The following is a 26,372-nucleotide window of genomic DNA, read 5'->3' on the forward strand; positions in this document are numbered from 1 at the left end:
AAAAAAATTAAATGAACTATTATTGAAAGGATTAAGTGAGGCCACATATATTTTTAAAAACCCTACAAGTAGGGATGCCTGGGTGACTCTTGATATAGGCTCAGGTCATGATCTCGCCTTCATGAGTTTGAGCCCTGCTTCCGGCTCTGTGCTGACAGTGTGGAGTCTGCTTGTGATTCTCTCTCCCTCTGCCCCTCTCCCACTCTCTCTCTCAAAATAAATAAACGTAAAAAAAAAAAAAAAAAAAGTTAACTGGGGCACCCGGGTAGCTCAGTCAATTGGGTGTGGGACTCAAAAATTTTTTTTTTAATTTTATTTATTTTTGAGAGAGAGAGCGCGAGCAGGGGAGGAACAGAAAGAGAAGGAGACACAGCATCCAAACCAGCCTCCAGGCTCTGAGCTGTCAGCACAGAGCCCGACGCAGGGACGCAAGGCTTGAAGCCACGAACTGCGAGATCATGACCTGAGCCAAAGTCGGACGCTTAACCCACTAAGCCACCCAGGCGCCCCAGATGTGGGACTCTTGATTTCAGCTCAGGTCATGATCTCACCATTGGTTAAGTTTGAGCCCTACATGGGGCTTTCTGCTGTCAGCACGGAGCCTGCTTCAGATCTCTGTTCTCCCACCCTGCCACTCCCCCCTCATGCTCTCTCAAAATAAATAAACATAAAAAAAGTTAACTAGTAATATCTGACATTTACTGAGTGATTGCTATGGTGCCAAGCAACCTGTGTGACGTGTCTAATTACATTCTCTCAAGAAGCTATTAATATAAGGGCATTCAGTATTCTCTCATTTAAAAAATGAAAGAAACTAAGGCAGAGATAGTTGCCTAAGCTGGTCAGCAGCTAAGCCAGAACACGAACACATGAAGCCTGAAAGCCGAGTTAGAACTCTTTACCATAATAGTTCCGCACATCTTATGACCAGCGAAAGTCATAAGAGCAACTTCATAGACGGAAATCAATAGGGCCAGGGGTCAGCAGGAAGTGACTGCAGGATCTAGATTAGAGGTCACTAATGCGTCACTCTCAATCGCATCTCAGCTAGTGGGACCATAACGTGATCAGAACGGGGAGCGGGGTAAAAAGGCAGAAATGCACTAGAACCTGCGGAGGCTCTCAGGCTGCAGCCACGACGGGAGAGGCCGTGGCGCATGCGCGGCATCCGGGTTCTTGCGCGCGCATCTACTGCAGACGTGGCAGAAGGAGTGTCCGGCCCTGGAGCGTGGGGGAGGAGCTTCCGGGGGCGACGCTCAGGCCCCCTCGGAACCGGAAGTTGGGCCTGGGATCCTTGACGTTAGGAACGAAGTCGAACCTGGATCTGGAGCCGGGTGAGGAGTGGCATCGGGAGGTTGGTGGGTAGGACAGCAGGGGAGAAGCCGGGGTATCACTGGCCTCATCGGGGTCCCGTCCGAGAAGGAAGGGAGGAGCCTGGGGGCGGGGCACGGAGAGAGACCCTCACCTCACGCATCCACAATCCTGAATCAGTCCTAGACCCTCCCTTCTCTCCTCCTGGCCCAGATTCCGGCTCCCGCTTCCTGCCCCAAGCCTGTTGAAGGGCGCGAGACGCTCGATCTCCATGCTTAATGGACCAGCCCTCTCGTCGTGGCCCGAGAAGCTAGCTTGACTTCTTGGTCTTGATTCCCGGCGCTCCCAGCCTCCACAGCTCGACTACCTTCAGAGTTCTAGGAAGCTTGCCCCGCCCCCTGGGTTGTCACCCTCGGCTGTCTACCCAGAATGAAGTCCAGACTTGAGCCTTACTCCAAACTCTTGGGTGTGAGATTATTTCCTGGCGAAGAAGCTCCTTTCCTCCGCTCCCCGCCCCCACACTGATTTAGGAAGATACAGGGGCAGGGGACATCTGTCAAGCTTAGTGTTTGTGACCTGTGCAAGGTTTAGGATTTGGGAGAACAGCTCCTGAGATGGGTTTAAGATTAAAGAATTCTAGCCCAGGAGCAGCTCAGCTTTTCTATTATCAAGATGACCCTCTTTAGCAAATGGGAGAGGCCCATTGTTCCACTACAGTATCTGTGAACTCTCCTGCTTCCTGTGCCCCATCTGTGTATAGGGTAGTTGAATGATAAGGCGTTCAGATGTGATCAGATAGTCTTGTTCTTGGAAGGACCCCGGAAAGGCTCTCACATTCATTCCTCTGTTGCTGGGTGAGATTGTCATAATTTTAGTGGTGGCCTATATTCATGACAAACATAAGGAGAGCAGAAACGGGATAGTTGGGAGAAGTGATGGGATTTGGAATACTCCAAATCTGCTTGAACTCCCTCTGCTTGAAGGATAGGTGAATGATCTTTTTACATGAAATCTTTGTCATTGATCCTTGAACTGTTTTCCTAGGTTATTGTGAGAAGTTTTTGTTCCTGGCCTGCACTTACTGGTGTCTGTTACCTTGCTAGAGTTTTGGGTGTCCTTTGCATTTAATGATTTTAATGCTTTAGTTTTCAAATCCATACATTCTTTTGGTGGAAAGACTGGGGATGGAGTAGCATTTGAATTATTGCAGTTCAGCCAAAGAATTTATTTCTCTGATCAGTTACTCTAGAATTTGTCTTTTGAGAAGGAGGGAATTTAACTGATCTGTTTTGTATGTGTAGCCTGAGTGATGGAAAATGACTAGCACTTTAGAGGGTATTCAGTGTTTGTTGAATGAATGGATGCTAGGGTGAATGAATGGAAAGTGGGAACATTGTTTCATTTACTTATAATATCACAGTAGTTCATCAGTGGCAGGACTCCTTGTGTGACTAGACACTAGAAATCATACCACTGGGGAATGGAGGCTATTCCCCATTCCAATGGGGCCTATCTGAAGTTGAAATTTATACCCTCCTGGCAGTGACAAAGCATGGGGTTCACAGTAACAAATCCTTACTTTGAGGAGGTAATGTGGCTACTGGCTGGGGCAGAAAATTACAAAGATCTTGTAGTAGTATGGGAACAATTAGGCTGATAACTGCCTGATAAGGTCAGTCCTTTTTTTATCTATACTTTCTACCCTGAATAGTTGTTCTCTCTTTAGGAAGTTGATTTTGACTAATATCTCTCTTCTCTCTCATCTATTAGGTGAGACCAAGTTGGGGATGCACTCATAATGAACGTCAACCAGTCAGCTCCACCTGTGCCGCCATTTGGGCAGCCCCAGCCTGTCTACCCAGGGTATCATCAGTCTAGCTATGGTGGGCAACCAGGGTCCACAGCACCCCCAACTTCCTATGGAGCCTACAATGGCCCAGTACCAGGCTATCAGCAAACACCTCCCCCAGGTATGTTTCCAAGTTTCCTTTGAGCTTAGGAGGGGAATCAGTAGTGTTCAAGCTGGGTGGTATTGCCTTATGGAAGCTGCCTAGAGAGTTGGGATGACTGGGATTGAGGAACATGCCTCTGGCTCTCAGTTACGAGAACTCTGTGGGCAGTCTTCCCTTCCCTGTTTTTACATAAGTTCTGCCTTAAGACATCTAATGGAAGCACATCTTCCAGATTCAGTGGCAGTTCATTTCATGTGAGTGTCATCCTGTATGTATAGCCTCAACTGGCTGCTTTGTTCACAGCTGGATGGAAAGGTTGTGGTCACAGCTCTTTCAGAGCCTGTGACCAGGATTGAATATTTCCTGTTGACCTAAAGTCTCCCTGAAATCACTTGTTCTTCATGTATATTGGTAATACCTGTCATTGGATTAATGGTTCTATTTATAAATGACTCTGGGACATGGGAAACTAATTCGTGGATAAAAAGTGTGGTGTTTGTGTGTCTAAATTTTGGTGCTTCTCATATCTTTCTGTTGATACCATTTTTTGCCTTTGCTTGAGTTTCCTCTGCTTCTTAGATGCTCTGTAATATCAGGACAATAAGAGAAGACTAATCTGCTGCCTTAGGATCAGTGTTTGCCTTTTACATTGCTTTTTCAAGAAGAGCAGCTGGTACTCTACAGACTGTCCATAAGGCTTTTTGGAAAATGGTTAACAGCAGATCTTTGGTTAGGCTAGCTGAAGAGTTAATGCCAAATGCTTTATGCATAACTTTTTAAGATAGTAAATTCCATACAAGGATATGGGAAAAAGAAGGCACCGAGAAAGCATAGGTAAGATTTGGGAAATGAATGAAGTATTACCGTTTTAATTATGATTTTGAGAAAAAAAAATTGTCAAGTGGTGAGATTAGGTCTCAGGTCTTTGGAAGAGCCTTATTCTGGGTTGAGACTTTGGCTGGACAGAGTCCACCTCTGATCTGTCATGTCCTGGCTTATCAGGATGGAGTTTGGCATTGCCTCAATGGGAAGTTTTATTATTGAAAGGAAAACCTATCTGGTTCTGGGATGGCTAGTGAACGGGTTCAGATTAATTAACCTGTAGGCAGGTTCTAAATTGTCTAATTGTCTAATCTCTATTGAGTAACAGAGCAAAAGAAAAACAATTGTTTGAACAGGGGTCAGCAACATTTCCAAAGTGATGTGCCGAGTAACTAATTCCCTGCATTTCATGTGGGAAGGATGGTTGGGGATAGTATTCAGAAAGGATGGTCGGGAGTAGTAGAAATAGCTTTGATAGGAGCTCTGAGGAGCAAAAGGGCTGGGGTACAGCTTTTGTGAAGACAAAGGTGGCAGCACTAGTGAGATGGCAAGTCAGCTGTCCTGACTGAACCACTGGGCAGAATCTCCAACCTGAGATTACTTTCCTGAGCCATGTAATATTGGGAATGTCAACACTTAGAAGTGGATGGTTAGGATAAGTAGAATATATGAAAAAGAGGTTGGCAGAATAGTCTCTCCAACAGGAGCCTGTCTTTACAAATTAGTTCAGTTTATTACTTGATCACCTTCTGTACTACCTTTCTCATATGTTCAAAGTTTCTGAGTTCTGGAGTAGGATCTTTTCCTTAAAAGAGTTGACTTTTTGGGGCACCTGGCTGACTCAGTCAGTGGAGCATGCGACTCTTGATCTTGAGGTTGTGACTTTGAGCCCCATGTTGGGTATAGAGATTACTTAAAAATAAAATCTTTTTTTTTTTTTTTTTTTTTTTAAAGAGTTGACTTTTTGTCTAGGGTAAGAACATTAGACTGTCCTGGATTGTATGAAAGTGTATGGTGATTGCAGGAAGCCCTTATGTTCTTGTGGCTCTAGTTACAGCTTCACGTATAGTATATCTGTCTAGAAGAATGGAGACTCTCTGACTGGGCGTCCAAGTTCAGAATCTGCTGTAGCTGGAGTTGCATGTTCATGGTATCCTTTTGATATCAAAGCTGTGGCACTGGGCCAGTGAAGCTCTGAGCTTATTAATTCTTGCTTTATATTCCTTGCTCAGGGTGGAGAAGAAAGTTATTTCCCAATTGCTTAGTTTCTGTCCTTTACCCTCAGGTGTGTCAAGAGCCCCACCTTCTTCAGAGGCACCTCCAGCCTCAACAGCACAGGCCCCTTGTGGCCAGGCTGCTTATGGCCAGTTTGGCCAAGGAGATGTACAGAATGGGCCGAGCTCCACTGTTCAGATGCAGAGGTATGTATTTGGGTCAACCTAAAATCGGTCTGATGAAATTAGAAGGATTAGGAATGGATGAGGGCCTGTTTCTTTTTTCTTGACTTTCTCTTAGATCCTTTTTTCTCTTCCCTCTACTTTTTTGTATCTTGTTTTCATTTTTCCAGATTATGGGTGCTGCTGTTGTCTCCTCCATAGATCATTAACCCATCTTCGTACCTGAGTTCTTTTGTATATTCTTTCTGTGAACTTGAGTTTTTTTCTTGACTAGACATATATCTTCAATAATTGTTGCAATCATACTGAGCCTGCCCTCAGGGAGAAACAGGAAGAAAGGATCTCAGAATTATTTATGTCTCTTCTGACTTCTCCCTTTCCTCTAGATCAGGCAATTAGTAGGACTTACTGGATAAGTTTGGGTGTGACCAGTTTTGAAAAGAAAGATACTCAAAGAAAAACCACATAAATGATAAAAACTTCGGTGGTACATGATCCAATAAACACCTGTCTTTGTATGGAAGTCCATTAAGGGAAGGCAAGTCATCTCTGTTGGACTATTGTTTGTTTCTTGGTAAACAAAGGATAAAGTATAACTGCAAGTAGGGTGTGTGGTAATGGAAGTCACTTTCTGACATTTTTATTGGGTGTCCAGAATATACATTTTTAGCATCAGATGTTAGCATCAGAAAGACCCTGGGAAGTGCTCCCTAATCTTGTGTGTTAGAAAACACTGAGAAGCAGTATAAGAAATTCATTCATTCATTCAGCCACTCAAAAATATTTATTTTGTATTATTATGTGTTGGGTGTTGTTCTACAGGTTGGAGATAAAGCAGCAAACGAAACAGACCGAATCTCTGCCCTGGTGGAATTTATAGTCTAGTGGAGTACACAGAAGATAACAAGTAGACAAATATAAATAAATAAAACAGAGTAAGGATATACAGAATGTCTGGTGAGGAGGTAGGGAGCTGTTTTAAATACATTGGTCAAGGAAAGCCTCTCTGAAGTGATGTTTGAAACTTCTGTGAAATGACTCAGGGAGCTATCCAAAGATCTGGGAGAAGAATGTCTTGGATAGAGGAAACAAGTGTAAAGGCTCTGATGGAGAAATTAATTTAGTGGGTGTGAGAAAGAGCAAGAATGCCACCGTGACTAGAGCAGAATGGAGTGTGGAGGAGATAAGGTAGAAATATAGTCAAGAGCCGTATCATGTAGTGCTTTGTAAGTCATAGTAGGAAGTATAAATTCGATTTTAGTTGGAGTGAGAAGCCATTGGAGAGTTTTAAGCTGGGGAGTAACACATTTACATTTATTTGTTTGTTTATGCAATAGGTCTTTTTATTATAATATAAAACACATACAGAAAAATCCATACAAACAAATGTATGGCTTAGGAAATTACTGTAAAGTGAATACCCTTGTAACTACAACCCAGATGAAGAAATAGAAAGAACTCTGCCACACGCCCCAAAAGCCCCTTCCACGTGCCTCAATTCAGTCATAACTCTCTCCTTATCCTCATGAGTAGTGATTATCCTCTTATAGTAACCACTCTGTTGTGTTTTAAAAAATAGTTTACACCCAAATGTACATCCCTAGATACCACAGTTTAGTTTTGCCTGTTTAAAAAACCAAAAAAACAATTTGATGTGTCTTTAAGTTGATAGGTTCCCTTTCTTTCTTTCTTTCTTTCTTTCTTTCTTTCTTTTTCTTTCTTTCTTTCTTATTTAGAGAAAGAGCAAGCGAGGGAGGGGCAGAGAGAGAGGGAGATAGAGAATCCCAAGACTTGGGGCTCAATCTCACAAACCATGAGATCATGATCAAAGCCGAGATCAAGAGTCAGATGCTTAACTGACTGAGCCACCCAGGCACCCGCCATCCTCCATCTCTTTCTTTTCTTTCTATTTATCTGTTGAAGAACTGAAGCCAATTGACCTGAAGAGTTTCCCACAGTCTTGATTCTTCTGGTTCCAAATTCATATTACAGTTCAACATGTTCCTCTTTTCTCTGTATTCTCTGCAAATTGGCAGCTGGATCCAGAGACTTGCTTTCTTAATATCTTGTCTTTTTTTTGTAATGTTAGCAGTTGTTGGAGCTTAATACATATGTATATTAATTCATTGGGTTTTCAAAATGGTGATACTTTTGAATTCTTTTGTTTTTCATTTAATTGTTTGAATACTGTTACAGTTTTCCTCTTGTGTTGTTTGGTTACTTGTGCAGCTCATATAGGTTAAATGCTTGCTTCTTTACCTTTATTTCCAAGTTTATAAGGGAATGAATTGGTCCTTTGTTACCTACTGAAGGTGACCTCTTCTTTTTTAATGTTATTTCGAATTTACAAATTTAAACATACATATTTTTATTTATTTAAAATGTTTATTCATTTTTGAGAGAGAGAGAGAGAGAGAGAGTAGGGGAGGGGCAGAGAGAGGGGGGGACCAAGGATCTGAAGCAGGCTCTATGCTTACAGCAGCCCTGTGCGAGCTCTATGCTGGGCTCGAACTCGTGAACCATGAGATTGTGACCTGAGCCGAAGTTGGACGCTTAACCAACTGAGCCACCTAGATGCTCCTAAACATATATATATTTTTTAAAGTTTTTATTTATTTATTTTGAGGGAGAGAGTGAGGAAGAGAAAGAATCCCAAGCAGGCTCCATGCTGTCAGCCAGAGCTGAACACGGGGCTCTATCACACAAAACATGACATCATACCTGAGCCGAAATCAAGAGTGAGGTGTTTAACCAACCGAGCCACCCAGGCACCCTGAATTTAAACAAATTTGATGGGTTTTGGGGCACTTGGGTGGTTCAGTCGGTTAAGCATCCCGACTTCAGCTCAGGTCATGATCTTGCATTCATGAGTTCTGCACTGGTGGCACAGAGCCTGCTTGGGATTCTCTCTCTCTCTCTCTCTCTCTCTCTCTCTCTGCCACTCCCCACTCGGGTTCTTTCTCTCTCTGTTTTTCTCAAAATAAACTTTAAAAAAAACATATTTGATGGGTTTCAACCCACTGCAATTATCATCATTATTGAAGTTTAGAGTGTTCCATCTTTGACCAATGGGAGCTTCTTCAAGTTGACTCCTGAGTACTTCTGACATGGCCCTAGTAGTCTTTGGGAATGATAAGATGTCTTAGGATTGTCTTACACATTTTAAGCCCCAGACCAGGAATTAGGCATTTTTCCAAGAAATCCTTTATTTTGGTGGTGATAAATGACATTTTGTGGCCGTAATCTGGGCACTAGGCATGTTCACTGATTGGTCACTCCTGGGCCTTTACAGTAAGCATAGCTAGGAAACACATATCTACATATCTATAGATATCTACATATACATGTTTAAATTTGTACTTCCAATTCAAGACTACAGAGCCTTTACTTAACCTATTATACCTGTATCTCTTCTTTTTCTTAAGGCTATGGGGATGATGGAATTAGAATACTGAAATATGCCATAATTTCTCATTTACTTTATCCCTTATTGTACACAGCAGTCTCAGTACAACAATACTAACACTATCACAAATGTGATTACTAAAAACAGTATCTTTTTAAAATTTTGCATATACTCTCCTCATTCTGTAATAATTTAAAAACATATACTATATATATCTATACTAGATATATATATATGTCTTTCTTTCAAAAATAAAAATAAACATCAAAAAAAATTTTTTTAATTGGATTCTGGTGATGGTTGCACAGCTCTAAATTTACTAAAAATCGTTGAATTGTACACTTAAAAGGAATGAATTTAATGGTATACAAATTGTGTTTCAAATCTTTTTTATTTTTATTATCATTATTTTTTTAATGTTTATTTATTTTTGAGAGAGAGAGAGAGAGAGAGAGCATGAGAGGGGGAGGGGCAGAGAGAGAGGGAGACACAGAATCTGAAGCGGGCTCCAGGCTCTGAGCTGTCAGCACAGAGCCCGATGGGGGGCTCACACTCACGAATCATGAGATCATGACCTGAGGTGAAGTTGGACGCACGCTCAACCTACTGAGCCACCCAGGTGCCCCATGTCAAAGTTTTTTTATTTTATTTTATTAAAAAAAATTTTTTTTAATGTTTATTTATTTTTGAGAGAGACAGAGACAGAATGCAAGTGGGTTGGGGCAGAGAGAGAGGGGGGCACAGAATCTGAAGCAGGCTCCAGGCTCCGTGCTGTCAGCGCAGAGCCTGACGCAGGGCTCTAACTCACAAGCTGTGAGATCATGACCTGAGCTGAAGTCGGACGCTCAACCGACTGAGCCACCCAGGTACCCCTTTCAAAGCTTTTTTTTTTTTAATTTTTTTTTAATGTTTATTTATTTTTGAGACAGAGAGAGACAGAGCATGAACGAGGGAGAGTCAGAGAGAGAGGGAGTCACAGAATCTGAAGCAGGCTCCAGGCTCTGAGCTGTCAGCACAGAGCCTGACGCGGGGCTCGAACTCACGGACTGTGAGATCATGACCTGAGCCGGAGTTGGCCGCTAAACCGACTGAGCCACTCAGGTGCCCCTCAAAGCTTTTTTAAAAAATGTCATCTTGGGTGGTGATATCATTGGGAGTATCTTCCAGAAGCAAATGTGAAACAACAACACTCCCTCAACCCAGGCTGTAAAGGATTCTCAGAGAGAAAAAAAAAAAAAAATTGATTAGACTAAATAGAGAATATTAAAAGAGAGCAGATAGTAGACTAGTGCCTTGAAAGGACTAAGGGAATGTAATTGTCAATGTAGAATTATGTACCTGGCTAAGAGAGAGTACAAATACAGACATTTACAAACTGACTGAGAGTTTACCATGTATTGACCTTGGATGAGAAAATTATCAAGGGATAGACTAAGAAAAGAAAGGAAAATTAACCCAGAAAGAAGAATCTTTAAAGAGAAAGGGAATAGGAACTAAAGACATGGAGATAGAATATAGACCAATTCTTTTGTAATGCTTGGCTAAAGAAGGAGCAAAAGCTTGAGGGAGGTCTGAGGTTTTAGTGCAATTTTATTTGATTGCATTTTTGAAAACAATTGAGATATAATTCACATATCATGTAGTTCATCCATTTAAAGTGTACAATTCAGAGGCATCTGGGTGGCTCAGTTGAGTGTCTGACTCTTGATTTCAGCTGAGGTCATGATCTCACAGTTTGTGAGTTTGAATCCCCACATCAGGCTATGCTCACAGCGTGGAGCCTGCTTGGGATTCTCTGACTCCCTCTCTCTCTGCCCCTCCCCGCTTGTGCTCTCTCTCTCTCAAAAATAAATAAACTTAAAAAAAAATAAAGTGTACAGTTGAATGGCTTTTAATATATTCGCAGATAATGTGCAACCATTACAATTTAGAATATTTTCATCACCTCAAGAAAAAACACCATATCCTTTAGCTCAGTAGCTACCATTATTTAGCTATTTCTTCAGTCCCCCACTCTCTCAACCTTAAGCAACCATTACAGTAGTCTCCCTTTCTGCAATCCAGAAGCAGATGATCCTCTTTCTGACATACTGTCAGAGGGTCAATAGTAGCTCAATACTTCTTCACAATGCCTACATCATTCACTTCACTTCATCTCATCGCGTAGGGACTTTATCATCTCACATCATCACAAGTAGCGTGACTACAATATAAGATATTTTGAAAAAGAGAGGAAACATATTAAAAAGCTATCCAACCTCATAAATAATGAGAAAAGTACAAATCAAAAGCCGTAACAAGATTCTATTCTATTATGTATCCATCAAAGTGGCAAAATTAAAAAGTCTGAGAGTCCCAAATATTGCTGGACTATCAGAATAACAGGAACTCTTTTTTTTTTTTTTAATTTTTTTTTTAACATTTATTTATTTTTGAGACAGAGAGAGACAGAGCATGAACAGGGGAGGGGCAGAGAGAGAGGGAGACACAGAATCTGAAACAGGCTTCAGGCTCTGAGCTGTCAGCACAGAGCCCGACGCGGGGCTCGAACTCACGGACCGCGAGATCATGACCTGAGCCGAAGTCAGATGCTCAACCGACTGAGCCACCCAGGCGCCCCAGAATAACAGGAACTCTTTATCCACCGGTGATCAGATGCAAATTAGAACAACTACTTTGGGAAAATAGCTTGGAATTATTTGTTAAAATTAAAGATAACAGGGGTACCTGGGTGGCTAAGTTGGTTGAGTGACTTCAGCCCAGGTCATGATCTCACAGTGTGTGAGTTTGAGCCCTGCACTGGGCTTTCTGCTGTCAGAATGGAGCCCACTTGGGATCCTCTGTCCCCCTTTCTGTACCTCCCCCACTTGTGCTCGCTTGCTCTCTCTCTGTCTCTCAAAAATAAACATTAAAAAAAAATAAAGATATACATACCTTATGACCCAGCAACTCATTCATAGATACATGCCTTAGAAAAATTCATGAATATATATATATATATATATATATGAAAAATTCATGTATATAAACAGGTATATGAGTGTTCATAGCAACATTGTAATATTAAAAAATTAGAAAAACCTAGATATCTACATTAAAATACTTAAGTAAATCATGGCATATTTATTTAGTGGACTAACATTTAGTGATGAAAGGAAATGCTACATGCAACAGCATAGATGAATTTCATAATCATGGTTGAACAAAAGGAGCAAAACTCAAGGAGTATATGTGAAGTGATTCCGTTTACAAAAGTGTAAAAAAGTGACAGAACTGGTACCTGGGTGGCTCAGTTGGTTGAGCGTCCAACTCTTGATTTTGGCTCAGGTCATGATCTTGCTGTTTGTGAGATTGAGCCCCATATTGGGCTCTGTGCTGACAGTGTGGAGCCTACTTGGGATTCTCTCTCTCTCCCTCTCTCCCCACCACCCCCACCCCCCACTTGTGCTCCATCTCAAAATAAATAAAATAAATATTTTTTTAAAAAGTGACAGAACTGAACTATGTTGTTTTAAAGACAAGGGAATGATTATTAGGAAGTTAGGAAAGTGGTTACCTCTAGGAGAAGAGAGAGGGCTGTGATGGAGGGGAGGAGCACTGGGCCTTTGGGTGCTAATGTATTCTATTTCTTGACCTGGTTTTTAGTTACATTGGTATTTGTATTATAATTATTTAACAGTAAATACTTGTTTTATGTTTTTTTTTTTTCCTATTTATGTTACACTTCATAATTAAACAGTAAAGTACATTGAACTAAGATCAGGTCTGGGCTCTAGTTCTAGCCTAGTTTGCCACTTATACTCTTCATGTCTTACTTTTCTATCTGCTGTGTCCTCATTTTGCTGTGAGGATTACATTAAATAAAGCACTCAGAGATGCTTTATAAGTTGTAACGCTACTTAGAGATAAGGTGGTATTTTATCATTACTCAGGCATGTGATGGAATAACATTGGGTAGTTGATAGTATTATCCATATTAATGGAGTAGTAACCATGAAATATAATTATTCTGACAAGGATTTATGGGCTTAGGCTATGGAGCTAACAGTATGTTTGGTGCTATAGAAGACAAAAAGTGCAGAGCCCAACAAAGGACAACAAATGCAGAGCTCCTCTCTCAGGGAGATAAGGTTCACTAGCATAACACTCAGAAAATAGTAGTTGAATGAATGAATGAAAGAAAAGTGTTAAACTACAAGACTAATATAATAAATATGTTATATTTATTATACAAAATATAATAAAGTACAAGTTGTTTAGTAGAGACAAAATAAGCAGGAAGAATAAATCAGAATTTAAGTGTAACTGATTATTGTTGTGAAGAGTTTGATTCACTCTTGAAATCTCATATGGAGCTTTTATGTATAATCTATGTTGTAGATTTCTGCAGTAATATCAACATAAAACACCACTTTAGTTACTAGTTGATATGCAATGCTACGGGAATGATTTTGTATTTATATTTTAATGTGCCATCTGATACCATGGGAATGTCCAGTGTCGCTATCCAAGTAATGAGGCTTTGCTAGATAAACCTGGCTAGAAGGCTCTCTGGTTTGTGTCCTGTTTTCCTAGTCCCTTTCTGGTAGAGCTGGCATCATCTTTCTGATTAGTACAGAATGTCAAACTCAGATGACTTACTCTGCTCTTAACACCTTTAGCCAGGATAAAGTAATAAGTACTTTGATTGTTTAACTCTGTTGAGTCAGAGGAGGTGATAATCTAACTAGTAGAATAAATAATACCTGATCTGAGGGTGCTTGGCATATGTTTGTGGAGTGAACCTAATGGAAAACAAGATTTTCCATGAATAATCATAGTGTGGATCATCAGGAATGTAATACATCTACAAATATACAAAAACATCAAGCCATAAAAGAGCCCAGGATGACAGGAAGATGCTGTAGAACAGTATAGTTTCCTGTATGATGTGGAGCTCCTGCCAACTTTGAAGGGTCTCCCGGCCTACTTGTTACCTCTGCCTTCCTTGTATTTACAGGTTCCCTGGGTCTCAGCCATTTGGGTCAGTCCCATTGGCCCCTGTGGTCAGCCAGCCAGCTGTGCTTCAGCCCTTTGGCCCTCCCCCGACAAGTGCACAGGTGACTGGTCAGCTGGCAGGAATGCAGATCAGTGGTGCTGTGGCTCCAGCCCTTCCCCCTGTGGGGCTGGGCTATGGTGAGTACTGATGACCCCAGGATTGTTATTTTCCCCTTCTTTTTAAATATATATATATTTTTAATGTTTATTTATTTTTGAGAGAGAGAGACAGACAGAGTGTGAGTGGGGAGGGGCAGACAGAGAGGGAGACACAGAGTCCAAAGCAGGCTCCAGGCCCCGAGCTGTTAGCACAGCCTGATTTGGGGCTTGAACTCACAAACCGTGAGATTATGACCTGAGCCGAAGTTGGACACTTAACCGACAGCCACTCAGGTACCCCTACCTTCCCCTTCTTTTTAAAAGCATCAGACTCTGGTGTATACCCGAATCCCTTTTATTTCTTGTGCTTCTGAGGGCCAGCTGATAGGAGTGGTCATTCCTGCCCCTCTCATGTGGAAAGGGGAAGGCAAAATGACTAGGGTTCTGACTGTATCTCTTCTACTTCTCAGGCCCACCAACATCGCTGGCCTCAGCCTCAGGAAGTTTCCCCAACTCTGGTCTGTATGGCTCCTATCCTCAGGGCCAGGCTCCTCCCCTTAGCCAGGGCCAGGGTCATTTTGGGGCCCAGCCTCCCCAGCGATCTGCCCCACCACAGGCCTCCAGCTTCACATCCCCAGCTTCAGGGGGTCCTCGGATGCCTTCGATGACTGGTCCACTCCTGCCTGGACAGGGTTTTGGGGGGCCCTCTGTGAGCCAGCCCAACCATGTGTCCTCACCTCCTCCTCAAGCTCTGCCTCCTGGCAGCCAGATGACTGGGCCCCCAGGACCACCACCACCTATGCACTCCTCCCAGCAGCCAGGTTATCAGCTGCAACAAAATGGTAAGTTTTTCCCAAGGTCTGTCTAGAAGCCAAAGGCTTCAACTATTCAGGTGTTTTTGTTTGTTTAATATTGCTTGCTAAGCGGTGAACTAGATGGGTAGCTTCAGGGTATTATTACTAGGATGCAGGATTTATAAGACATTCTTTTTTCTTTTAGTTCAGATAGTGTGGTCTTTCTCTGAATGGTCATTACCTCTGTACTTATAGGAGTCTAGTCATTTCCCTGAGGCCTTAAGAAGAGATTGGGGATTTTGAATTTATCAACCTGTGCCCTTGTCTTTCAGGTTCCTTTGGACCAGCCAGGGGCCCTCAGCCCAATTATGGAAGTCCCTACCCAGGAGCATCCACTTTTGGCAGTCAGCCTGGGCCTCCTCAACCACTGCCTCCTAAGCGCCTGGATCCTGATGCCATCCCAAGCCCTGTAAGTAGATACTTATGTGGTCCTAGGCAAGGAGTTTGTGGCTGCCAGATAAGTGAGTCAACCTAGATGAGATGTTTGCCTAGCGTTTTCTGATTATTTTCCCTTTTCATTTATCTTCTGTTAGGTATAGAACCTAGATGTAATTTTTGATTCTTTGAACTGGAACTTGAGGCCCCAGAAATCTTTTGGGGGCACTTTTACTCTATAGCTGGGCAGGGAAGAAAGCAAAGCTAAGAGTGATCAGTAGTGTCAGTAGACAGCTGGGTTGAGTACTGCCTTCTGTCACTATTGGACATAGCATGGTAACCTCTACCCTTCTGTGGAGTAGTAGCTGGGTCCAGGTCTTGTCCTTTTAGATTTAGTAGGATAGCAGTCTTCTTAATGGATAGATCTGGTAGGAATTCTCTGATGGTAGGTGTTAAGAGAAGGAAAGCCTCATTGGTTTCTCTGTGCCCCTAGTTGGACAGTGTTTTAGGAAGAAACCTCCAGTACTTTTGTTGGCTAGAATCCTGCTGTGTGGATGGGGGAAAAGTGATCTACAGTTTATAAGGGCAGTGTGGGGAAGCTGCTTCTCCCAGGAGGGGGGTGAATTTCACTCTTAGAGCCATCATCAGAATCCTTAGGGCTTCCTTATCCTACTTGGAATAGAGGCTGGGACTGTACTCCCAAATGGGGGCTATTTTATAGTTCTGTCTGCAACATTTGCTATGTCAGTTACCTCACCATGCTTAGCCATTGTCATATTCCATTCTGTTCTCTTTCCTCTTCCTTTGGGGAATTACCATGGTGAAGGACCCTTTTGGCTAAGAGCGACCCTAGAGGATTAAGCAGCCCCCCCTTTTCGTCTCCTTCAGGGAGAAGTAGAATCTGGGTTGGATGTGAGGAAAGGCTTCTTTAAGCATAAGCACGGTCCTTAGATGGGAGTTTGGCCTTTTGGGGGGAACATCCCTCTTCCTTCTTAAGATTTCTCCCATTCAGCCCCTCTCTCTAAAACTTGCTTCCTATTTGCCACTTTATCTTTCTACATCATAGTCTGAGCCATTAAAGCCTCTGTGTTGGGCCAGAGAGCCCTGGAATTTCTGACCTAGAGGGGGCCTGATTTCAGCAGTATGAGCTGGGCTCCAGCTATTCATGTCTAATTCATCTGGGTCAAGAGAAGTAACATCTGCTTCTTGTTCTTTTGTCTCCCTCCCTGTATTCCCCTGCTGCCTTTATTATTAAAACACTAAAAGCAACTCAATGAGCTGCCTCCTCAGCAGAAAACCAGGCACAGAATAGACCCTGATGCCATTCCTAGTCCAGTAAGTGCAGGGGGTGGTGTGTGTGTGCGTGTCATCCCTGTGTTAATGCCACCCATGCATGCCTGTGACCTCATCTTCACCTCATCCACCATGTCCATCCCTCTCCACCCTCTTCCCTTAGTCCTTCTAGACCCTCGCTTTTACAAACCAGAAGGATGTGCATGTCTCAAGTCACCATGTAATGAAATAACAAGCTGTTTGGCAGTGCCTTGAGTATGGGGTGGTAGAAGACCAGGCTGTAAGGTGGCATGTTAAGCTTTGATTTTAGTTCTGCTGGGTCCTCCAGGAGCCTGCATGTGACATTTGAAGGAACAGGACAAAGTTGAGTAGTAGGTCCTTCCCCTTTGGGACTGATATGTCTACAGCTTGTGGAAAAACTTTGGGTAGGTGACTACTAATGTACAAGTTTGGGATACTGGTATTTCTCACAGGGGAAGAGACTACTGGTTTGGGAAAGTGTGGGCCACTTTCTCATCTGGAGAGTCTATTTGATTCTGATATATTTCTAAGCTTCAACTCTTTCTCCTATGTAATATGGAGTCTTATTCTCCCTTTACTTTTTCTGGTTTTACAAACCATCTTGAAGTACTGACCAAAGGTCATCAGCCTACACAAAGATCTGATTACCAGCTTTGCAAAATCTTTTTTTTTTCCTTTCCTTTGCTGGATCTGTCAAAATGTGGGGGACTGAGGATTGGGCTTGTAAGGATTGGGTACTTAATCCTCTTCTCCCATATTTACACACGGATGCTTACCTGAAAATAAGGCAGCATCTGCTTCCTCACCTTACCTGTTCATTTCTGTTTAATCCTCTCCTCACCCTGTCCCTTCTACTTTCATTGAGTGTAGAGTCATTCCAGGTAGATTTCATTTTTACATGGTTATCGTTGTCTGTTTTCCTGCTCTGACTCAGAATGTGTCTTGGTGAGAGGAGTGGGTGGGGGGGGGGCATGTAATGTGGGAGGGAAGTGAAATCTGATATATTTGAAGGTTTGTGATGAGAGCTGGAACTTTCCTGGAGTGGGGGGAATAATGGGGTGGTCACCACTGATTGGGGGTCAGGGCAATTTATAAAGAAGCCCTTTCTCAGTGTTGACTGTACAGCATCTTGCTACTGATTATAGAGCGGAAGATTGGCATTGTAGCATTTTATGTGATCTCCAGAACTAGAGCAGGCCTGGTGCATGAGGTGTTCTTAGCAAATTACTAGTTTCTGTGGAGTAGCTCTAGCCTTTCTTTCTCCTGGTTTTCTAGGACCTGGTACTTCCCTTTCTTGTGTCACCCTCACTCATTTCATTTCTTCCCTACAGATTCAGGTTATTGAGGATGACAGGAACAACCGGGGTTCAGAGCCATTTGTTACTGGAGTACGGGGCCAGGTGCCACCCTTAGTCACCACCAACTTCCTGGTGAAAGACCAAGGTAAGAAGGGTATTAATTCCTTCCTGTGAGGGCCTTTTCTCCAAGATTATCAGCTTATGGATAGGGCTTCTGTTAGTCTTTAATCAGAGACCAGTCCCTCTAGGGGAAAAGCCGCCATCAGCTCTAGCATATGTCGGGGTGATGAGGTGGATCAGCAATGGAGAGCTGTTGTCTAGAGGGATTCTGTGATCTGACTTAGGTTTTCTACCTCCTACTTCAGGGAATGCAAGTCCCCGATACATCCGATGCACATCCTATAATATCCCTTGCACATCTGACATGGCTAAACAGGCCCAGGTGCCTCTAGCAGCTGTCATCAAGCCACTGGCAAGGCTGCCACCAGAGGAGGTGAGTCAGGGAAGGGACTGGAGTATAATGAAAGGGAGGAAGAGAGGGGGGAGGAAAAGAGGGGGCATAAGACTTCTTCCTGAAGGTGATTCTAGCAGTCACAATGAAAGAAGTCCTGGTTGGGCAGGAAGGGAGAGTATCTCAATAGCTTTCTACCCAAGGGCCCATGCCTGATGGGTGTGGTTGTGATGAGAGTAAAAGCCCAAGAAGTTGTTGGGTGGGAGCATGGTCCATATGGGAAATAAACTGAAAAGAGGCAGGGCCAACTTGTAGGGGAGGAGACAGCTGAATGCAGAAGCCTTACGGTCATCTCCAGATGATTACAGGTACATTATTCTATTTTTATTCTATACTGTCCTAACATCCCTGGTGAGTTAGGGAATGTTAGGAAATCATATAAGGGAAAAAGGTAGATCAGGGTCCAATAGTCCTTCTCTTATCTGGCTTGGGCCCTGATTTTTCACCTCAATACCTGAAATCAGCAAGAAAAGAGAGAGAGAGAACTTGTCAGCTGCTCTGCCAGGCTTTGGCAGGAAAGTCTGTTTATGCCTGGCTTAATGAATTTAGAGTGGATTTCTCTATAACTGGCTCACTTTACATCTTGCTTCTCTGTCTTGCTCTGTGTTCTCTCTCTCTGGATCTCAGTGGGGATGGTTAGACATTTAGCTGCTGGTCTCTTATCTGTAGCATGGCATCTAGTTGAGACACTGGTAGATGTCACAGATATCCAGGGATGGGGAGGATCAGTGTCATAAATACCTGGTTGGGGAAGGAAGCAGAGTTAAGATCCCTAGGGCAAGAGTGAAGAGAATTGAAGATAGGGCCTGAAACGAGAATCCTAGGGAATCTTTGGCTTTCTCCTTATATGCTTATAGCAGCCCCTGATTTGTTAGGGCCACTTTCACAGTTCTCTTTCAAGAAGGGGAGTTGTGGAGATGAGGAGTAAGAAGAGGGGACTATAGAATTTGAACTCTTAGGGACATTCCTCTGCCTGGTACCCTCATCGTTTGTCTTCATTCCCTTTCACTGTATTCCCTCCTCAGGCAAGGTATCTCAACCATGCCCTTCTCCCCTCCAGTTGTTCTTCTTCATCTACTGCCACATGTCTCAACCCGCTGTAGCTTTCCTTTGTCTGAGCCCCTTCCCTTTGCTCCTTAGGCTTCACCGTATGTCGTGGACCATGGGGAATCTGGCCCTTTGCGCTGCAATCGCTGCAAAGCATATATGTGCCCCTTCATGCAATTCATTGAGGGAGGGAGGCGCTTCCAGTGCTGCTTTTGCAGTTGTATCAATGATGGTATGTTCATAGAGGCTGGGATTGGGGGGGGGGGGGTTGTTATGAATTGCATCTTCATTATTCTCTTTCTAGTTAGATAGGTAAGGTTCCCTTATTCAGGAACTGTGGAAGTAGGGCACATATGGGGATGTGGGGTGGTAGAGTGAGCTTAGCCAGTGCAAGACTACTAAGATTGAGAGTGGACATTTGAGTAATATTCTGACGTACTCCCCACAGTTCCCCCCCAGTATTTTCAACATTTGGATCATACCGGCAAACGTGTGGATGCTTATGACCGTCCTGAGCTATCGTTGGGCTCTTATGAATTCTTGGCCACTGTAGATTACTGCAAGGTAAGAGAAAGTAGCATGGGGAGGAGAAGTGGGTGGAAGACAGTGAGACAGCTGAGAATTGCTGTGTTCATTTTCCTCACCCTTTCATTGTCCCCTCTGATATTGACTTCTCTGTAGTCAACTAGCCTGCTTACCAATGCCCTTCCCTCCCCAACATTTCCTTCCTTTGCAGAACAATAAGTTTCCCAGCCCTCCTGCCTTTATCTTCATGATTGATGTCTCCTACAATGCCATCAGAAGTGGTCTTGTTAGGCTCCTCTGTGAGGAGCTCAAGTCACTGTTAGATTTTCTACCTAGGTGAGACTTATGGAGCCAGGGTTCTTTTTTTGGATAATCACTGGGGTGGGGGTGGGTTCTGGTTGACTCAGTAGGTGGAGAAGGTGGCCAAGTGTGGGTAACAATGTTACCTTCTACAGGGAGGGTGGAGCAGAAGAGTCAGCAATCCGTGTTGGCTTTGTCACCTATAATAAGGTGCTCCACTTCTACAATGTGAAAAGCTCACTGGCCCAGCCACAGATGATGGTTGTATCGGATGTGGCTGACATGTTTGTGCCACTGCTGGATGGCTTCCTGGTCAATGTCAGTGAGTCTCGGGCAGTCATCACCAGGTAAGAGCCAGATTGTGGGGATAAAGTGGGAATGGGGTAGAGACAATCAGAGAAAGTCAGTCGAGCAGAGGGCTCTGCAGATGGACAGGGACTGTGCCTCAGGAGTTTTCAGTCTGGGGTAGGGGGAACATGATTCTTCAGTGAATTGAGGGCTAAGGCATTGAATCTGGATAGCAATTTTGATTGCCTCCCATCATCTATCTTTTCAGCTTATTGGACCAGATTCCTGAAATGTTTGCAGACACAAGAGAGACAGAGACAGTATTTGCTCCAGTTATCCAGGCTGGGATGGAGGCTCTAAAGGTAAGGCTAGAACCCTGGCAACTTCTCTGCCTCACTTTCTTCTGACCATCTTACTCCCTTGGATATAACTTTCTTTAGTGATTGATGACTGCCCAATGAGTCAGCGTATCTGACATAATTGGCACCAAATAAATGATGAGGGAAGGGATGAATGAATAGCTGAATAAAGGAAAGAATGAACAAGTAGTCCTCTCTTTCCTAGGCTGCTGAGTGTGCAGGGAAGCTGTTTCTGTTCCACACCTCCCTGCCCATTGCAGAGGCCCCAGGGAAACTGAAGAACAGAGACGACAGGAAGTTGATCAACACAGACAAGGAGAAGGTGTGGGATTGGGAGATGGGGGGAGAACTTTCTATTACAGAGGAAGGTGGTGACTCTTCATAATGTAGTACTTTTTTTTTTTTTTTATGTGTATTTATTTTTGAGAGAGAGAGTGTGAGCATGAGAGGGGGAGGGGCAGAGAGAGGGAGACAGAGGATCCGAAGATGGCTCTGCGATGACAGCAGAGAGCTCTACATGGGGCTGATGCTCACAAACCATGAGACCATGACCTGAGCTGAAGTCGGACACTCAGGGGCCCCCACAATGCAATACTCTCAACTTTCTTGAGGGGGACTGGGATGAGACATTCTCCCCTTTCACATGTCAGGTCCATGACTGCCAACCTTCTCCAGTGCTCCACACCTCTCTACCCCATCTCATCCCAAAGCTCTCGATAGATTCTTCTTCTTTTTTTAATGTTTATTTATTTTTGAGAGAAAGAGGGAGACAGAGTGTGAGTGGGGGAGGGGCAGAGAGAGAGACACAGAATTTGAAGCAGGCTCCAGCTCTGAGCTGTAAGCACAGAGCCTGATGTGGGGTGCAAACTCATGAACCATGAGATCATGACCTGAGCCAAAGTCGGATGCTCAACTGATTGAGCCACCCAGGTGCCCCTTGATAGATTCTTCTTTTTAAGAGAATGTTCTACTACTACTGCAAATGCTTATGAGGTAGATCTGAAGTCTTACATATATTTGAATATCCCATATTAAATATACAGTTTTCAAATAGGGTAGAGCTGAGATATTCGAATGTTTTCTCCTGTTCCTCCCCAGACTCTGTTCCAGCCTCAGACAGGTGCCTATCAGACCCTGGCCAAAGAGTGTGTGGCCCAAGGCTGCTGTGTAGACCTCTTCCTCTTCCCTAACCAGTATGTGGATGTGGCCACGCTCTCTGTTGTACCCCAGCTCACTGGTGGCTCTGTCTACAAATATGCTTGCTTTCAGGTAGGGCATGGGACTCTGGGTGGCAGGTGGAAGCCGGACAGACAATGTCTGCCTACGTGTGGAGCAGCTCTTTAGCTGCTGACTCATTAATAGGAATACTGTTGGAGGAGAAGACCCCATAATGTAAAGAAGAGAGTAACAAGGGTAGTGGTTAGGAGCATGGGGTTGGAATCAGTCTTCAGTTGTTATTCTGGCCCTCCCAGGATACTCACTATATAACCTAGGAGAAATTACTTATTTTTTGTTTGTTTCTTCATCTGTGAAATGGGATTTCTATCCAACCCCCCATTTTTCTGAGCGATAGAGAGGCAAATGGAGAGGGAGAGAGAGAATCCCAAGCAGGTTCCATGTCCAGCGTGGAGCCTGATGCAGGGCTCAATCCCATGACCGTGAGGTCACACCCAAGCCAAAATCAAGAGTCGAGCCCTCAACTGACTGAGCCACCCAGGTGCCCCTATAAAATGGGATTTTAATACTTAAGATTTATTATCAGGAATAAGTAGTTATATGTAAAATACTTAATGTAGTACTGGGCTTGTAGCAAATGCTTAAAAGCTATCATTATTATCATCGTCACTGTTACTATGATTCAGCAGCTTGTAGAGTGGAGGGGATGCAGGGAGATAATCTGCAGGGTGTTATGTAGTCAGTGATGTGACTCTGGGCCTGGGGGGGCTGCAGGTGGAGAATGACCAGGAACGGTTCCTGAGTGACCTGCGTCGGGACGTACAGAAGGTTGTTGGCTTTGATGCTGTGATGCGTGTTCGGACAAGCACTGGTCAGTCCTGGTTGGAGAAGAGCAGATTGGGGGCTAAATCTGGAAGGGAGGCAAGTGGCACCTGTCGTATTTGTAGCCCTGACTCTATCCATGTGGCTTCAGGTATCCGTGCTGTAGATTTCTTTGGGGCTTTCTACATGAGCAACACAACAGATGTGGAGCTGGCTGGGCTGGACGGGGACAAGACGGTGACTGTGGAGTTCAAGCATGATGATCGGCTCAATGAAGAGAGTGGAGCCCTCCTGCAGGTAGCAGGCAGGAGGCAGGGGTTGGGGAGGAACTGTCAAGTTCATTGTACTGGATATAAATAGGCTGCAGGGAAGAGGATAAGAGGTGGGTGGAGAGGACTAGAAGAGGCTGGGGAAGGGATGGCTCATGTCTTTCCTCTATCTTACTAATATAGCAAAGGAGCAGTTTTTCAGAGGGCTTTGGTGAGGGAGGGGTATGAATTCTCCTTTTCTCCCTTCTCCTAGTGTGCTCTGCTCTACACCAGCTGTGCAGGGCAGCGACGGCTCCGCATCCACAACCTGGCCCTGAACTGCTGCACCCAGCTGGCTGATCTGTATCGAAACTGTGAGACTGACACACTCATCAACTACATGGCCAAGTTTGGTGAGGGTAGAGGCAGGGCGAGGGGGGATTGGGGCTGAGAGAAAGGTGGTTGTCGGTGATTCAGCATTCCCGGGTAGGTGTGATGGTGGGAAAGCACATGTGATGGGGTGGCTAGCCAGTGACTGTGCTGTCTCCCTTTCACATCCAGCATACCGGGGGGTCCTAAATAGCCCTGTGAAGACTGTTCGTGACACTCTCATCACTCAGTGTGCCCAGATCCTGGCCTGTTACAGAAAGAATTGTGCCAGCCCCTCCTCTGCAGGACAGGTGGGACAAGCATGTTGCAGGAATTGTTAGGACAAATTTTTGCATTTGGGAGAGATTTCTCATGATTAACTTTACTTTGATAACCCCTGCAGTTGATCCTTCCTGAGTGCATGAAGCTACTCCCAGTTTACCTGAACTGTGTGTTGAAGAGTGATGTCCTGCAGCCTGGAGCTGAAGTCACTACTGATGACCGTGCCTACGTCCGACAGCTGGTTACCTCCATGGATGTGGCTGAGACCAATGTCTTCTTTTATCCTCGGCTCCTACCATTGGTGCGACTAAGGGCTGGGGTGTGAGATGTTGCACTGAGAAAGGGGCATCATAGAAGGAGGAAGGGAAAGGTTAATATTATCTGTGGTTGACTCTAGTGAATTTGTTTCTAACCTACATTATCTGATGTAATTTTCACACTGAAAGAGTTACTGATTTAGCTTTCTGAAATTTCATGTGTGTGTGGTGAGGGGCAAACTTGTCTTATGGCCCTTGGTAAATAACCTCTTGCCCCTTCCTTTTGTCTAGACAAAGTCTCCCATTGAGAGTGCCACTGAACCACCAGCAGTTCGAGCATCTGAAGAGCGTCTGAGCAATGGGGATATATACTTGCTGGAGAATGGGCTCAACCTCTTCCTGTGGGTGGGAGCAAGTGTCCAACAGGGTGTTGTCCAGAGCCTCTTCAGTGTCTCCTCCTTCAGTCAGATCACCAGTGGCTTGGTGAGGGCAGGAAGTCAAGGGGAATATGGGTGTGGAAAAGCATTTTGTGATATAAGTGGGAGTCAGTAAAGTTTGTATGCTAGTCCCCTTTAATAGCAGGGAAACCTTGGAGGGGATGGGGGATGCTGTCATTATTCCGAGGCTTGTTTCAGATAATGCATAAATCTTTGCTGCCCCATTTTGCCTTGACTCAGAGAATTTTACCATAAGGATAAATGAATTTTGTATTGCAGAGTGTTCTGCCAGTTCTGGATAATCCACTGTCCAAGAAGGTGCGAGGCCTCATTGATAGCTTAAGGGCACAGAGGTCACGGTACATGAAGGTAACACTGATCTAAACTCTGCATTTCTTACCTTGTTCAGTCCTCCCCTGGAATGGGGGGTGGGAGTAAGTGATGGGATAATGGGATTTTAGGGCATGTTTAATTCCTTTTGGCCCTGCCTCATGACCCTGTCTTCTGGCCATAGCTTATCGTGGTGAAACAGGAGGACAAGCTGGAGATGCTGTTCAAGCACTTCCTGGTGGAAGACAAGAGCTTGAGCGGGGGAGCATCCTATGTGGACTTTCTCTGTCATATGCACAAGGAAATTCGGCAGCTACTGAGCTAGAGCAAGTGGGTAAATGGCATAGGGTCCCAGGCCAGCTTCCAGAAAGTACACCAGGATGGCAGAGAAATTGGAACAGTTCCATTATCTTATAAGTCATGTAAGCTGACCTCAATCTCTCTGGGGGGAGGGGGAGGTATAAGGAGACACCTTTCTGGAATCAAGTATCCTACCACTCTGTCATGTCCTGCTGATGGAAGGTGCCCCTATCCCCTCACTTTACCCTCCTTTTCCTGCTAATCCTGTCGTAATGAATGTAGTTTCTCAGTTCACTGTATATGATTCGGTATTGGGGGATTTGGAGGCACCCAGACTCTGGCAATATTATGTGTCCCCTTAGACCAGCCTCCAAGAAGAGAGGGGCAGGCAGGAAGGAGTGGGAATCCCAGGGGTACTATGCGGGGGTGGGTAGGGGCTAATTCAGCTCAGTGTCATCAAAAACTTCCTATATTAGGGACGAAACATTCAGGTGCACAAGAGCTGGGGTATAGACCATAGATGGTGGAGAGAAAAGTGGTTGGTCAGTCCTTTTTGGGCCTGGAAGTCAGCAGCCAAGTCAAAGTTGGAGAGTGGTTGATTAGCTCTTCTGTCTCCTGCAATGATTGGTGATCACTAAGTGGATAGAGGCACATTGTCAGAGATGAATGAGCCTGGGAAGTGAGTTGCAAAGAATATTAAGACCTGGGAGAGGTAACAGCCTCTTTCCCAGCTGGAAAGGCTCCAACACTGGATGGTTCTGTTGGGAGCCTGGTCATCAATTTGCAATACCTCACAGAGCCAGCCCCATCCCACTCTGAGCTCCCACTGGAAACACTGCTTCTCCAAGCTGGGAGTTGTTGAGAGGGGAGAGGCAGAGGTGGCTGGAGCTCTGTTCTCTCCTGCCGGGACACCACTCAAGCTCTGGTATTGACAGAGTGGCCGACCGTTATCTTCCAACCTGAACTGGCTGGGGCAGGACAAGGGCTAGGCTTGATGGTGGCCAGGCTTGCCTGCTCCCAGCCTGGGATGCCCCTGCTCCGGACCTCTCATTTCTCTTCATTGGTTTATTTTTCAATGCATCTTTAATTTGTAAAGAAATAAAATAAATTAAGATGTAACAATTAGCCTCATTTTTACTTGTGACTTACCATTTTCCGTCCCATTTGTTGCTGCTAGGCCTAGCACTTCCCAGGAAGTGATGGGCTGAGCAGAACTACGCATGCGCCACACGCACCATGGGCGTAGGACTTCGTCA

At 44.3% G+C, this 26,372-nt stretch overlaps 1 protein-coding gene and 1 long non-coding RNA gene across 4 annotated transcripts; one reads left to right on the forward strand and one right to left on the reverse strand.

Moving 5' to 3' along the window:
• Positions 1–1,183: 1,183 nt before the first annotated feature.
• SEC24C (SEC24 homolog C, COPII coat complex component) lies at positions 1,184–26,088 on the forward strand. 2 transcript variants are annotated; one of them, XM_049645244.1, is made up of 23 exons: positions 1,186–1,334; positions 3,082–3,281; positions 5,371–5,506; positions 13,888–14,063; positions 14,495–14,866; positions 15,151–15,287; positions 17,899–18,010; positions 18,231–18,358; positions 19,517–19,655; positions 19,872–19,987; positions 20,160–20,284; positions 20,404–20,595; positions 20,805–20,898; positions 21,101–21,217; positions 21,994–22,164; positions 22,846–22,942; positions 23,045–23,190; positions 23,416–23,554; positions 23,703–23,821; positions 23,914–24,093; positions 24,341–24,532; positions 24,766–24,855; positions 25,001–26,088. In XM_049645244.1, exons 2-23 carry the CDS (start codon positions 3,110–3,112, stop codon positions 25,139–25,141), a joined length of 3,291 nt encoding a protein of 1,096 aa, XP_049501201.1. In that variant the 5' UTR covers positions 1,186–1,334; positions 3,082–3,109; the 3' UTR covers positions 25,142–26,088. The 2 variants fall into 2 exon arrangements, with proteins under 2 accessions (XP_049501202.1, XP_049501201.1); XM_049645245.1 differs by lacking the exon at positions 21,101–21,217 and having other exon boundaries at positions 1,184–1,334.
• LOC125932731 (uncharacterized) lies at positions 18,466–26,340 on the reverse strand. 2 transcript variants are annotated; one of them, XR_007460732.1, is made up of 4 exons: positions 26,266–26,340; positions 23,953–24,126; positions 19,906–19,980; positions 18,466–19,117 (listed from the first exon to the last, which is right to left on the reverse strand). It is a non-coding gene; the product is annotated as an uncharacterized LOC125932731 (long non-coding RNA). The 2 variants fall into 2 exon arrangements; XR_007460731.1 differs by lacking the exon at positions 18,466–19,117 and having other exon boundaries at positions 19,901–19,980.
• Between the last annotated feature and the right edge of the window lie 32 nt (positions 26,341–26,372).

Source organism: Panthera uncia, chromosome D2, assembly GCF_023721935.1.
Source record: "Panthera uncia isolate 11264 chromosome D2, Puncia_PCG_1.0, whole genome shotgun sequence".
NCBI lineage: Eukaryota > Metazoa > Chordata > Mammalia > Carnivora > Felidae > Panthera > Panthera uncia.